Source organism: Sus scrofa, chromosome X (genome assembly GCF_054392235.1).
Source record: "Sus scrofa isolate SSC_HxYL_T2T_F1_AM1 chromosome X, Sscrofa_HxYL_maternal_Yorkshire_Landrace_v2.0, whole genome shotgun sequence".
Lineage (NCBI taxonomy): Eukaryota > Metazoa > Chordata > Mammalia > Artiodactyla > Suidae > Sus > Sus scrofa.
Window position 1 is genome coordinate 13177391 of NC_139401.1, and position 12250 is coordinate 13189640.

Sequence of the window (12250 nt, forward strand, 5' to 3'; positions counted from 1 at the left end):
AAGATGTGCTTTCTGGCTTTTCGAAGCCAGGTAATCGCCCCTTGTGTGTGGAGTCGTGATTCCTGCGATCAGTTTCCTGTTCCTTGTTAGCAGGTGCTGCTGCTGTTCGTACTCTTGGGCCCTGTGTGTGGCACCACAGTCCTTTCACGGTTTGGATCCTCGTGCGAGTAGGATGCATTCCTCGAACTGCTCTTGCCCAGGCCTGGGGCCTGAGCCTTTTTTATTTATTTTTTTTTTTAAATTTTTTTATTTTTTTGCCTTTTTGCCTTTTTGCTATTTCTTTGGGCCGCTCCCGCGGCATACGGAGGTTCCCAGGCCAGGAGTCGAATCGGAGCTGTAGCCACCGGCCTACGCCGGAGCCACAGCAACACGGGATCCGAGCCGCATCTGCAACCTACACCACAGCTCACGGCAACGCTGGATCGTTAACCCACTGAGCAAGGGCAGGGACCGAACCCGCAACCTCATGGTTCCTAGTCGGATTCGTTAACCACTGAGCCATGACGGGAACTCCAGCCTTTTCGATTTTGATGGACAGGGTCCAAATGTGGCCTTTCCAAGAAGATAGACCTTTGGGATTAACAGATACACAGGACTCTGTATAAAATAGATGAGAAACCAGGCCCCAGTGTATAGCACAGGGAACTATATTGAGTATCTTGTAATAACCTGTGATGGGAAAGAATCTGAGAAGGAATAGGTAGATGTGTCTGACTGGGTCACTGTGCTGTATGCCTGAAACCAACACAGTATTGTAAATCAGCTATCATTCAATTTTTGTATCTTTTTTTTTTTAAATTTATTTTTTGCTTTTTAGGGCCGCATCTGCAGCATATGGAGGTTCCCAGGCTAGGGGTCCAATCGGAGCTACAGCTGCCAGCTGACACCACAGCCGCAGCACCATCACATCTGAGCCGTGTCTGCAACCTACACCACAGCTCATGGCAACGCCGGATCTTTAACCTACTGAGCAAGGCCAGGGGTCGAACCCGCAACCTCATGGATGCTAGTCGGGTTCGTTAACCATTGAGCCACGACGGGAACTCCATAAATCAGCTATAATTCACTTTTTAAAAAAAGTTGACATTCCTGAGTATGGATGACAGCGACTTGGTACAGAGGTTCACCCACTTAGCAAATTTTTGGACTTCTTTTACTTTTTTTTTTGGCCCGCACCTGCTACATACAGAAGTTCCCAGGCTGGGGGTCAAACCTCCACCACAGCAGTGACAATGCTGGATCCTTAACCACTAGGCCACCAGGGAACTCCCAGACTTCTTTTACTTTACAAATCAGCTAAATGCTCCATGGCTTCACTTTCTGTTAGTTCTGGTTGTTGTGCATAAGGTTGAGTTTATTTATCGGTCATGTTTTGGGAATGTTTCTTTGTCATTCATACCTTTCTCCTCCTCTGTCAGCTGCAGGCTTCTTCCTCTGGTTTGTCAGCAGCTGGGCACAGGCAGGAAGTGACATCTTTGCTTCTCCTGTGTGTTGCAAATAATTCCCCAGATTTTCCACTCCGTCCTCTTGTGTAGTTTTGTTCTCTGCAAGAGTTTGAAAACATTCTTCTGTGGTCATCTTTATCTCTTTTTCACATGATGGCTTCTGGGTTTATGAAGGGTTCACCCTTAACATTTTCCTTCTCCCACGATTTCATATATTTGAAGGGTTGCCTTTTGTTGTTGCTGTTGGGTTGCCTTTTTTTTTTTTTTTCTGGTCCTTTTAGGGCTGCACCCACAGCATATGGAGGTTCCCAGGCTAGGGGTCAAATCGGAACTGTAGCCGCTGGCCTACTCAACAGCTCACAGCAATGCTGGATCCTTAACGCACTGAGCAAGGCCAGGGATCGAACCCGCAACCTCATGGTTCCTAGTCGGATTCGTTTCCACTGTGCCACGACGGGAACTCCGGGTTGCGTTTAATGTTGCAGTTTTTCCTCTGTCTGAAATTTGTTTTGGAGTAAAAAGTGAGTTACAAATCCAACTCTTTGTCCTCCCAGCGATCTGATTGTTCCTATACTATTAAATATCCCTTTCTCCCCATCGATTTGAAATGCCATCTTTTATTATATACCAAGTTCCCCCATCTGTTTGCCAATCTTTGTTTCGTTAAAAAAATGCAGAATCAGCTAACCAGAGGAAATGGCCAGCAGTGAGAAGCTGTTTGTAAAGATCCCCTTCAGAGCAGTTCCAGTTAGAGCACCCCTGCTCCCTCTGTGCAGGGAAAGGCGAGCTTTTTGGGGATGTGCATTTCAGATTTGTTGTCACCTCTGTTCCTCCCCCTCCCCCCCCCCATTTTTGCTTCATATCGTTGTCATCCTCGTATTCTAGAGTAAGTTCTTGCCAAACTGACACAACAGCCTCGCAGCTGACACGTGATACATGCCATTATCTGTGGCTTCTCTGCTTGCTGCAGAAAGTCCTATTTCACCAAAGAAAATAGGTATCTATCTGAAATACCCGAACTTGTCTTAGAAACAACTTTGAGCCTTGATTTGTTCCAGGTAAAACTTACTGTCGCCACAAGATGTCACTCGTGGGTAGCCTTCGAAGCTAAGAAAAGGAGACCTTAGGAACCACACCTCCCACTGTTGAGCTAGTATTAACATAAAACTGGTTGGGGAAGTCGGTGAAAATAAATAATTCAGATTAGACATTTTTCCTCTCTCTCCTTTGGGAAGAATGTAGTTGTGTATCCAGAAGAAATGGAACTCAAACTGTATCATTTTTGTTCTCACTCCTCCAGCTGAGGTTTCTGTGTGATACCTCCTACGTCAGGACTAGGTATTAAGTCTTAGTTATACCCCTCGAAAAGAAGACCTGTAGCCTATTTAGAGGTAGGAATGTTCCAGCAACCCAGGGGGCTTTTCGCAGGAATATTTTCCTTTCTTTTTTGTGTTTGCTAGTACCTTTGGGTACCTGAAGCGGCTGGGACACCCCATTCCTTTTCCATGCCCTCCCCCACCCGCCAAAACCACACTACTTAGCTTCTTTCCCACCCAGGCCTCTGCGCCCCCTGCTGGCGTGTTTGTGCACAGGCTCAGGAGAGTGGGTCACCTGGCTAAGGTGTGAACCCAGGTTGTTGCTTGGATGAGTGGCTTAGAACTGCAGCCCCTGAGAGTGGTGCTTCTGCATGCAGAGCTGTGGACTAGGGGCCCTGCCATATGGAGATCTTTCTGGTCTTTACAGATAATAAAACATAGGCACATATATATGCACATCCATAAGGTGTTCTAGTCTTTTCTTGGGAAAATGTTTCAAGTTCTGAGGAACGACCTTTCTTTAACTGGAGTTTAAATGGTTTGTCTGGAGTTCCTGTCGTGGCGCAGTGGTTAACAAATCCGACTAGGAACCATGAGGTTGCGGGTTCGGTCCCTGCCCTTGCTCAGTGGGTTAACGACCTGGCGTTGCCATGAGCTATGGTGTAGGTTGCAGACGCGGCTCGGATCTGGCATTGCTGTGGCTCTGGCGTAGGCCGGTGGCTGCAGCTCCAATTCGACCCCTAGCCTGGGAACCTCCACATGCCTTGGGAGCGGCCCAAGAAATAGCAAAAAGACAAAAATAAATAAATTAAATAAATGGTTTGTCTTTCACAAAATTGGCTGATAGATAGTAGTAAATATCATAAGGTGATTGTGGGGCAGCGTGTTTGTCACCATTCAAATTCTGTTATTTGGAGTTCCTGTCGTGGCACAGTGGAAACGAATCCAACTAGGAACCATGAGGCTGCAGGTTTGATCCCTGGCCTCGCTCAGTGGGTTAAGGATCTGGCGTTGCCGTGAGCTGTGGTGTAGGTTGCAGACGTGGCTCGGATCTGGCATTGCTGTGGCTCTGGCGTAGGCTGGCAGCTGTAGCTCCAGTTAGACCCCTAGCCTGGGAACCTCCATATGCTGCGGGTGCGGCCCTAAAAAGACAAAAGACCAAAAAAAAAAAAATTCTGTTATTTATTTACTTTTTGTAAAAACCACAATGTAAAAAATACTGGTTGTTGAATGTTCTTAGAAATAGCCAAGTACATATGAAGTACACAGTTCCCTTCACGCTGCCCTCTTGGCCCCAGAAAATGGGTTCCTCTCAGCCTTGGTTGCCCTTTGCTGGATCAGCACCCACAGAGCACCGCTTGTGGTCACCATCTGAAAAGATCACAGTGAATGGAGCCAGGGCTTAAAGGTCGTGTCCCGTGAATGGTTGTGTCCATTCACCGCCTCCTGAATTAGGGTGCCTGAGTGTGTGTGTTTTGATCCCTCAGTACAAATTTTTTCAGCTGCATTGCATCATGAGTGACTGTAAGTAAAAGAGTAAAAAAAAGAAAAAAGCTGTGCTGTGGCACACTGGGTTAAGAATCTGACTGTTGTTGCTCGGGTCACTTTGGAGGTGCACGTTTAATCCCGGGCCTGGCTCAGTGGCTCCAAGGATCCGGCATTGCTACAGCTGTGGCATAGGTCTCAGCTGTGGCTCAGGTTCAGTCCCTGGCTCAGAAACTTCCATATGCCATGGATGCAGCCGTTACCAAAAAATAATAAAACAGGAAAATCTTCATGTCATCTTATGTCTAGGGCACTGTTTTATACTAAGTTTCATCATTGCAGTTTATTCCTCACAGGAAAAATCCAGAATGCCCTGAGCCTCACCGGCAAGCCTGGCCTGCCATGTTTTCCTCCTTCCATTGCCAGCTCAGGCCTTTCCGAGCTGATAAGCTCTGAGTCTTGGCTGTAGGTGAGCAGAGGTCTGGACTGTGATGGCCGTCTCAGGAGGCCTCGAGTGTGGTGAGGCCCGTTGTCACAAACCTATGGACTGTGTGGTTATGCTAACCAGGACTCTGTCCCTGCTGGCTGCTCCCCAAACTGAGCAGATGGTAGGTTCTGAATAACTCGCTTTCAGTTGCGCTCCTGACTTCAAAAGGTGCCTGCAAACACTAACGCACTGAGCGTCGGCTTCTCAGCCAGGAGTTTTAGCCTGTGGTCAAGGTGCCCCGGTTTTCCCCACCAGCCACCGCCACCAACGCAAGCCTGTGTTCTGGCACGTGTCTCCCTGTGCGTCGCTTAATGCGTATTGTGTTAAGCGACCCGGCCTGGCTTTGCAAGTGAGGCCTGATTCTTGCGTTATCTTGGGCCGGGCTGGTTACAACGGTCCTAAGATACAGCCATGGAAGACACGTGTTTGTCTGCGCGTCGCCAGTATGTGACATTTCCGTCTGTGTCTTTGAACAGGGTCACGTCAATTGCAGACAGGTTGAATGTGGAGTTTGCCTTGATTCACAAGGAGAGGAAGAAGGCGAATGAAGTGGACCGGATGGTCCTGGTGGGCGACGTGAAGGACCGAGTGGCCATCCTTGTGGATGACATGGCTGACACGTGTGGCACCATCTGCCATGCTGCAGACAAGTATGCGGGCGGTTTGGGAGTTTGGGAGAGCACTAGGACGTCTCGTTAAAAAAGGGGGAAATGCCAGCTTTTAAAAACCGGGCCCAAGAGGAGTTCCCGTCGTGGCACGGCGGAAACAAATCCGATTCGTATCCATGAGGATGCAGGTTCGATCCCTGGCCTTGCTCAGTGGGTTGGGGATCCGGCATTGCCGTGAGCTGTGGTGTAGGTCACAGACGCAGCTCGGATCTGGCGTTGCTGTGGTTGTGGTGTAGGCCAGCAGCTTACAGCTTTGCTTCAACCCCTAGTCTGGGAACCTCCGTATGCCCTGGATGTGGCCCTAAAAAGACAAAATAAATAAATAAATACCAGGCCTACTTTTCCGAATTATGACTGGTTGCTTATTAGCAGCAGTGTTTCAGACCAAAGGCAATTCTAGACCCATTTGTTTTTTCTTGGGAGGAAAAAAAAAAGTCCTCTATGGGCTGGTTTTCATTTTCCAGATGGAACTTTCAGTGTATTTTTAAAAAGGTCAGAGAAGGTACTTCTTGAAACTGAACGCAGAAGGAGAAGACGGTATTTTTTGTCTTTGATTTTATAGGCTACTCTCTGCCGGAGCCACCAAAGTATATGCTATCCTTACCCATGGGATCTTCTCTGGGCCAGCTATTTCCAGAATAAATAATGCCGCCTTTGAGGCTGTTGTTGTCACCAACACCATTCCACAAGAGGACAAAATGAAGCACTGCTCCAAGATTCAGGTACTGGTTACACTGCAGACAGAGCCAAGCCGTGCGGCACCGACCTCACATCCCAGACAATAGCATGTGTCTTGTATGTGTGATTGCTGCTAAGGCAGGTTGGCAGAGATGGCAGTTTCCCACAACGGGAAGGTCTCATACATGTCAGATCTCTGCGAAGGGCCGGGGCCAGCAGATGTCACAGTTAGAAATAGTAAGTGAATAAAGCCACAGTAGAAAAACAGTAAGAAACAAGTTCTGCTTAAAGCTACACGGAGGTACCATATGACCCCCCAGCTCCACCTCTAGGGTTATTCCCCCAAACCTTGTGCACGGATATTCACATCAGGCCCTGTTCACAGTAGCCAAAAGGTGGAAATGACCAAATGTCAACCAACGGTTGAGTGGATGCAACTGTCCATTGTACACAAGTGTGGTCTCTTAACGCCGGAATTCTCCTGAGCCTTAAAAAGGAAGGAGATTGTGGCAAAGGTGACAACAGGGGTGAACCGTGAAAGCAGTATGCTAAATGAAAGAAACCAATCACGGAAAGACACATAGGATATTTTAACTAAGTTCCACCTAGCCGAGTGCCCCAGAGTAGAGCATAGAAAGGGAAAGGAGAGTGGTGGTTGCCAGGAGGAGGCGATGGAGAGTTAGTGTTTAATGGGTGCGGAGTTTCTGTTTGGGATGATAAAGTTTTGGAAATAAGTAATAGTGATGGTTGAGTTGAATGCTACTCAGTCGTATATTTAAAAATGGATAAAATGGGAGTTCCCGTCATGGCTCAAAGGTTAACGAATCCGACTAGGAACCATGAGGTTGCGGGTCCGATCCCTGGCCTCACTCAGTGGGTTAAGGATCCGGCGTTGCCGTGAGCTGTGGTGTAGGTCGCAGACATGGCTCGGATCCCCCGTTGCTGTGGCTCTGGCGTAGGCCAGTGGCTACAGCTCCGATTAGACCCCTAGTCTGGGAACCTCCATATGCCACAGGAGCGGCCCAAGAAATGGCAAAAAAAAAAAAAAAGACCAAAAAAAAAAAAAAATGGTGAAAATGTCAGAGTTCCCGTTGTCGCTCAGCGGTAACGAACCCGCCTAGTATCCATGAGGATGAGAGTTCCGAGTTCAGTCCTTGGCCTTGCTCAGTGGGTTAAGGATCCAGTGTTGCCATGAGCTGTGGAGTGGGTCGCAGACCTGGCTTGGACCCCTTCTTGCTGTGGCTGTGGTGTAGGCCGGAAGCAACAGCTCCGATTCATCCCCTAGCCTGGGAACCTCCATATGCCGCGTTACTCCTTCCTGCCCCTCCTGTCTTGGGAGGCTCCCAGAGAGTTGGCAGTGATCGTTTTACACGGACTGGCCTGAAATCAGTTGAAGGGGTTTGAGTCCCCATTTTGCCTCTGTGTCTCAGTGAACTTTGGCAAGTTCCTTCATTGCTGGAAGCCTCCATTCCATTCCCATCATTGGAGCATGATGATGGATCCTCGTGACTCGCTTCATGATTTCTCATCCATCCGTGTCCATTTGGCGCCAGAAGATTGGTTAAAAAATGATCAGAATAGCTGCGCCTTAGATTTTGCTCTCTGATTAGCAGTAGCTGAGAGTCAGCAAATGAAGGCCCACAGGCCCAATCCAGGCCATCATCTGTTCTTGTAAATAAAGTTTTATTGGAACACAGCCATGCCCATTCTATATGTGTTGTCTGGGGCTGTTCTCATGTTGACCCGGAGTTCGATGATCACAGCTGTGCTGTTAAACGGCCCAGCCCCTGTGTTTTCAGAGACCGAGAGAGAAAAACTTTGCACATAATGATTGAGTGAAATTAATTTGTAAGCAACAAGCACCCCGAGAAATGGATGTCTCTGGTTAAGAGAGCAGACTGAAAAGCCCTTGAAGCATCTGCAGTGGAAAACCTCCCTTCCAGGATCCCGTACGAGTCTGCAGTTGGAAGATGGACCTCAAGCTGTCTGTCCTCTCGGCAGAAATGGGTGCAGAGGGTTTTGAAAGCAGCCCGTTGTTATGTGCTGGCGAAATCATTCCTAAGCTTTTTGGCTTCTGAGTTTCTGACTAAACGTGACTAAGATGTCCCCCTTTCCCCTCCCCCTCTCTGTCTTCTCGTTGGCCTTTAGGTTATCGACATTTCGATGATCTTGGCCGAGGCCATCCGCAGGACCCACAACGGCGAATCTGTGTCTTACCTGTTCAGCCACGTCCCGCTCTAAGGCCAGGATGGGAGGTGTGGAGCAAGCCTGAGCTGGCTTCTGACTCGCGTGCATTTGTCTGATGTTTTCTTTAGCTTTAGAACTGAGTAGTTATATTAATGCAGAAGCATCAGAACTTTGTGTGCTCCCCAGCCCAGTGTTTCTCCTTCTAAAGCTCTTGACCGTTGATTTCCAGTTTGCTGGGGAGGGCGGTGGTTTATTTGATCTTTTAAGTGCACAGCCTTCAATGAGAAGTATTTTTGTCATCTTGACCTGTTCTGATAGGTGACCTTTTCCTTTGTTCTGGCAGTACTTGGAGGCCACAACTTAAGTGCATGTTGCCATTCTGGAAGTTCATAGTTTATGTGTTTCGGGGTTGCCAAAGGTCACGTCAGATTAAAGCCTCTGTGTAAATATAAAATGACAATGCCTATGGACATTCGGATAACACCTCGTAGAGAATTAGCCTTTTACTTCTGAGTCAACCTTTAGAAAATGTGTAATACCCTGAGTGTTGAATATTTGTTTCACTGATCAGGTTTCCAATAAACCCTTTGGGCCATTATGCTGAATTTAGACCAAATTTTATGTAGCTGAAGGTGGCCACTGACACATCGATTTTGGGTAAACATTAGACCTATCAGAGGCAGTGTAATTCAGAATTTTTTCTGTGGCCACTTTTGAAAAACATGACTATCACTTACGTGCAATATCATGTTCTCAAACTCCAAAATTGTGTTCAGCGGTAGATCTGATTGAGGAACTGTTTTGAGATAGTCTCCAAGTTCACTGTCACATTCACGCTCTTCTGTGCCCATCCCAGATGCACCTCGTGTCCTGCCATCGTGGTTTTTTATGTCCCTTTTTTAGCTCTTGCTTTTACTTTGCCTTTTTTCCAGTGGTTTCATGTTGCGGGTTTCCACTTCTTAAAGTCCCCACCCATTGACTAGTCCGATCACTGTTTTGCTTTTAACAAAATAAAAAGGTGAACTTTTGTGGGTGCCTCCAAATACATATTTTAACACTATTTCCTTGGTGTTGAGCTCATGGTCTTCGGCCTTTTGTAACGAGAAGGAGCAAGCCTCTTAGGCAACAGAGGATTTTTAACTGAAGCTGTTACATGAAAAATGTGGGTGAGAAAGGCCTACCGAAAAAGGACGAATAAGTAAACATTAGTTGCTCCATTAAGGTAATGTTCAAGTGGTGGCCCAGGGGTGATGGCAGAGGGAAGACAGCTTTATCCACAGGTGGCCTTAGACGACTCCTGAGTGGGGTGCCCCCCTCTCCCGTCCTCTCTGGCAGGTGGCAGGCATTGATGCTGAATTTTACTAAGTGCGTGTTGGTGGCGGACAGCCAACTGAGTGCTTCAGCCCCCAAAGAAGAAAACGTGCCTGCATAGACAGAGCCCAAGAATAATAAATAACAATCTCTGCCTTCTGCTGAATCTCAAAACTTGACGAGGAGAAATTCTCTGATCTCAATTCTATGAGTGGAGAAATGAAAATTAGTCATCAACAAACCTGGATAGCAATCGTTAAGGTTTCAAACTTCAGTACAGCAGAGGTCGAATCAAAGTTAAGAAGTATTAGTTTACTCATTGCAGAAATTAGCATTCTGCTGTACCTTAAGATGGCTTTTGAGAAAAATATGGCATTGGAGCCTGGTAAGGTCAGCTATGCAATACAGATGGACTCTTATCTAGAAAGAGTTGATTTGAGATATGTAAAGAGCCTGTTGAGATGTATGTAATTTTTATTGTGGACAAATGAGAGATACCTGTATTTCTTGACGTTTCTATGCACAGAAATGAAAATGTAGTTATGAACGTGCACAAGCAGATGGTTTGGCATATAAGTGTAGACGTGTTGACAGAGACTAAAACCAGTTGATTTAAAGGCAATCATTTCATCTAAGATACAGAGTCTAACATATAGAGCTGATTTTAAAAAACAATCTTCCAATAAACAAAGAAAACTTGGTGTTGTCATTCTCTGAATTAAGAACTGATTGGTTTTCTTTTTTATCATTATCCAGCTCCACTTTTGTATTTTAAAGGGCTTCTGGTACATTTATCAACTAACTAGACTAGACCTAGCCCCGTACAGCGACAGTGTAGACCTTACCTGTTGGATGGATCCATTCGACAAAGATGATGAAGACAGCCTTGAGAGCAGCTTAATCCCAGAGCTTGTGCCTCCCCTCACTGCTTGTGTGGAAACATTGAAGCGAAACCACCAAATATGTCAGTTCTTTCCAACTCTGCGGAACGGGGGTCAACTCGGCGTACACCTTGCCAAAAAGGGGACCCAGAGAAATAAGAATATACCAGAGTCACTCAGCTTCCACTTGAACATTAATCAGCTTTAAAGCGATGCAGATTATAACTTTCCTTGGGTAGAGAGGAAGTCAACTGCATCTCAGGAAATGCATCGTTTGCAGTGCTTGTATTGGTTTAGAAAATAGGATTTAAAGATCTTGCAACACTGTACTAAAACATTTCAATAAAATCATGCTCCTTCTTCCTTTCTAGTTTGTAGCATCATTGTGGAGTAATATATTTTGACAAGTGGTGTGTTTTGATGGAGTGCCTGAAATGTTTGCTGCTTCACAGTAATAGACCAGCACATCAAAGTACAGTAAAGCCAGAAGTTAATTGAAGTCATCTCTTCATTTTGAAGGTGTCTTTGAAGAACCAATGGGCAGTCTCTTTGCTCCACAGCATAATAGCTGTGCCACTTAAGAATTCTAGATGTTTCCTGCAAAATTACTCATCAGAGTAGTAGTGTTCAGTGTACATAGGTTGGAGCTGACAAAACTTAAATGTAGGCCCCATAGAAGTTTTTCATGTGCTTTGATTTCAGAAGCACCAAGAACAGTTTTCTGCTCCTATAAGATAACTGCCTATTCAGTGACACTTTTAACTCTTGTGGGGCCAAAATAAATTTATAATTATGGTTCTCCGAGTAAAGCTTAACTTTGAATGGATTGGTTTTCTTTTTTTTATCATTATGTAGCTCCACTTTTGTATTTTAAAGGGCTTCTGGTACATTTATCAACTAACTAGACTAGACCTAACCGTACCCAGCGGCAATGTAGACCTTACCTGTTGGATGGATCCGGCCTTGACTAGAGCGTGGATATTGCTGAGAGTGACAAATTTGGACCTAAAATCCCAGTGAAAGACTAAGAACTAAAACCAAGTCCACCAGAGAAGATCAGCGTTTCAAACAGACCATGGTAGAATGTTCTAGAAGAGAGGAAGAAAATGGAGAGATGGAAACACCAAAACCACTTCATCGACTTTAGAGTTTTACCTAATTAATGCTGTCATACCTCTCGAAAGTGTTCGATTTCATATGACAGTTCCTGTCAAACCCCCTGTCTAAGCTACAGGGTGGGACAGGCCAAGTGTCAAAGGGAAAGATGAAATACTACAGGGTTCAGAGGATTGAATTAAACTGGGAAGTTGAGAAAGGGATTTGTGAAGGGCCTCCCATTATAGATGGCACTAAATGGCAGAATTTTCCAGAACCAGTGGCTGCACTCCAGCGTGGACTGAAGCAGGACAGCCTAGGGTGTTTAGTACATACTATGTTTGAGTGAGAAGATCCAGTGAAGATGGGCTGAAACATCCTACTGTACCCTTCGAGGGCACTGCATGGCGAAGTTGACAGAGTTGCTTCTGTTCACTACAAATCTTCACCTTATTGGTTCATCTGCTCCCAAGAACTGAGCCCTCCCTCCACCTTTCCCCCTTCTTTCTGAGTCCACATTCTGGATTGGTTTGCTTCACTGTCACCTTTGAGCTCTTCTTTTCTGAAAGAGCATGGTGCTCAGAAACACAGACTCAACCACTTAGAGTTAAGACAGTGACAACAAAGCCTCTTTGGGCGAGTTGCTTATCCCCTCTGTGCCTCAGTTTCTGCATATATGAAATGGGGTTTCTTGCTC

General features: G+C 46.1%; 1 protein-coding gene across 3 annotated transcripts in view; it reads left to right on the plus strand.

The window, feature by feature from the left end:
• Positions 1-10828, plus strand: part of PRPS2 (phosphoribosyl pyrophosphate synthetase 2) — a 27553-nt gene extending 16725 nt beyond the window's left edge. Inside the window, exons 5-8 of one of the 3 annotated variants that reach the window (XM_085006167.1) lie at positions 5210-5383; positions 5964-6123; positions 8228-8334; positions 10334-10828. In XM_085006167.1, coding sequence (XP_084862293.1) covers positions 5210-5383; positions 5964-6123; positions 8228-8320 — 427 coding nt within the window. In that variant the 3' untranslated portion in view covers positions 8321-8334; positions 10334-10828. 3 annotated transcript variants of the gene reach the window in all.
• The last annotated feature ends 1422 nt before the right edge of the window (positions 10829-12250 follow it).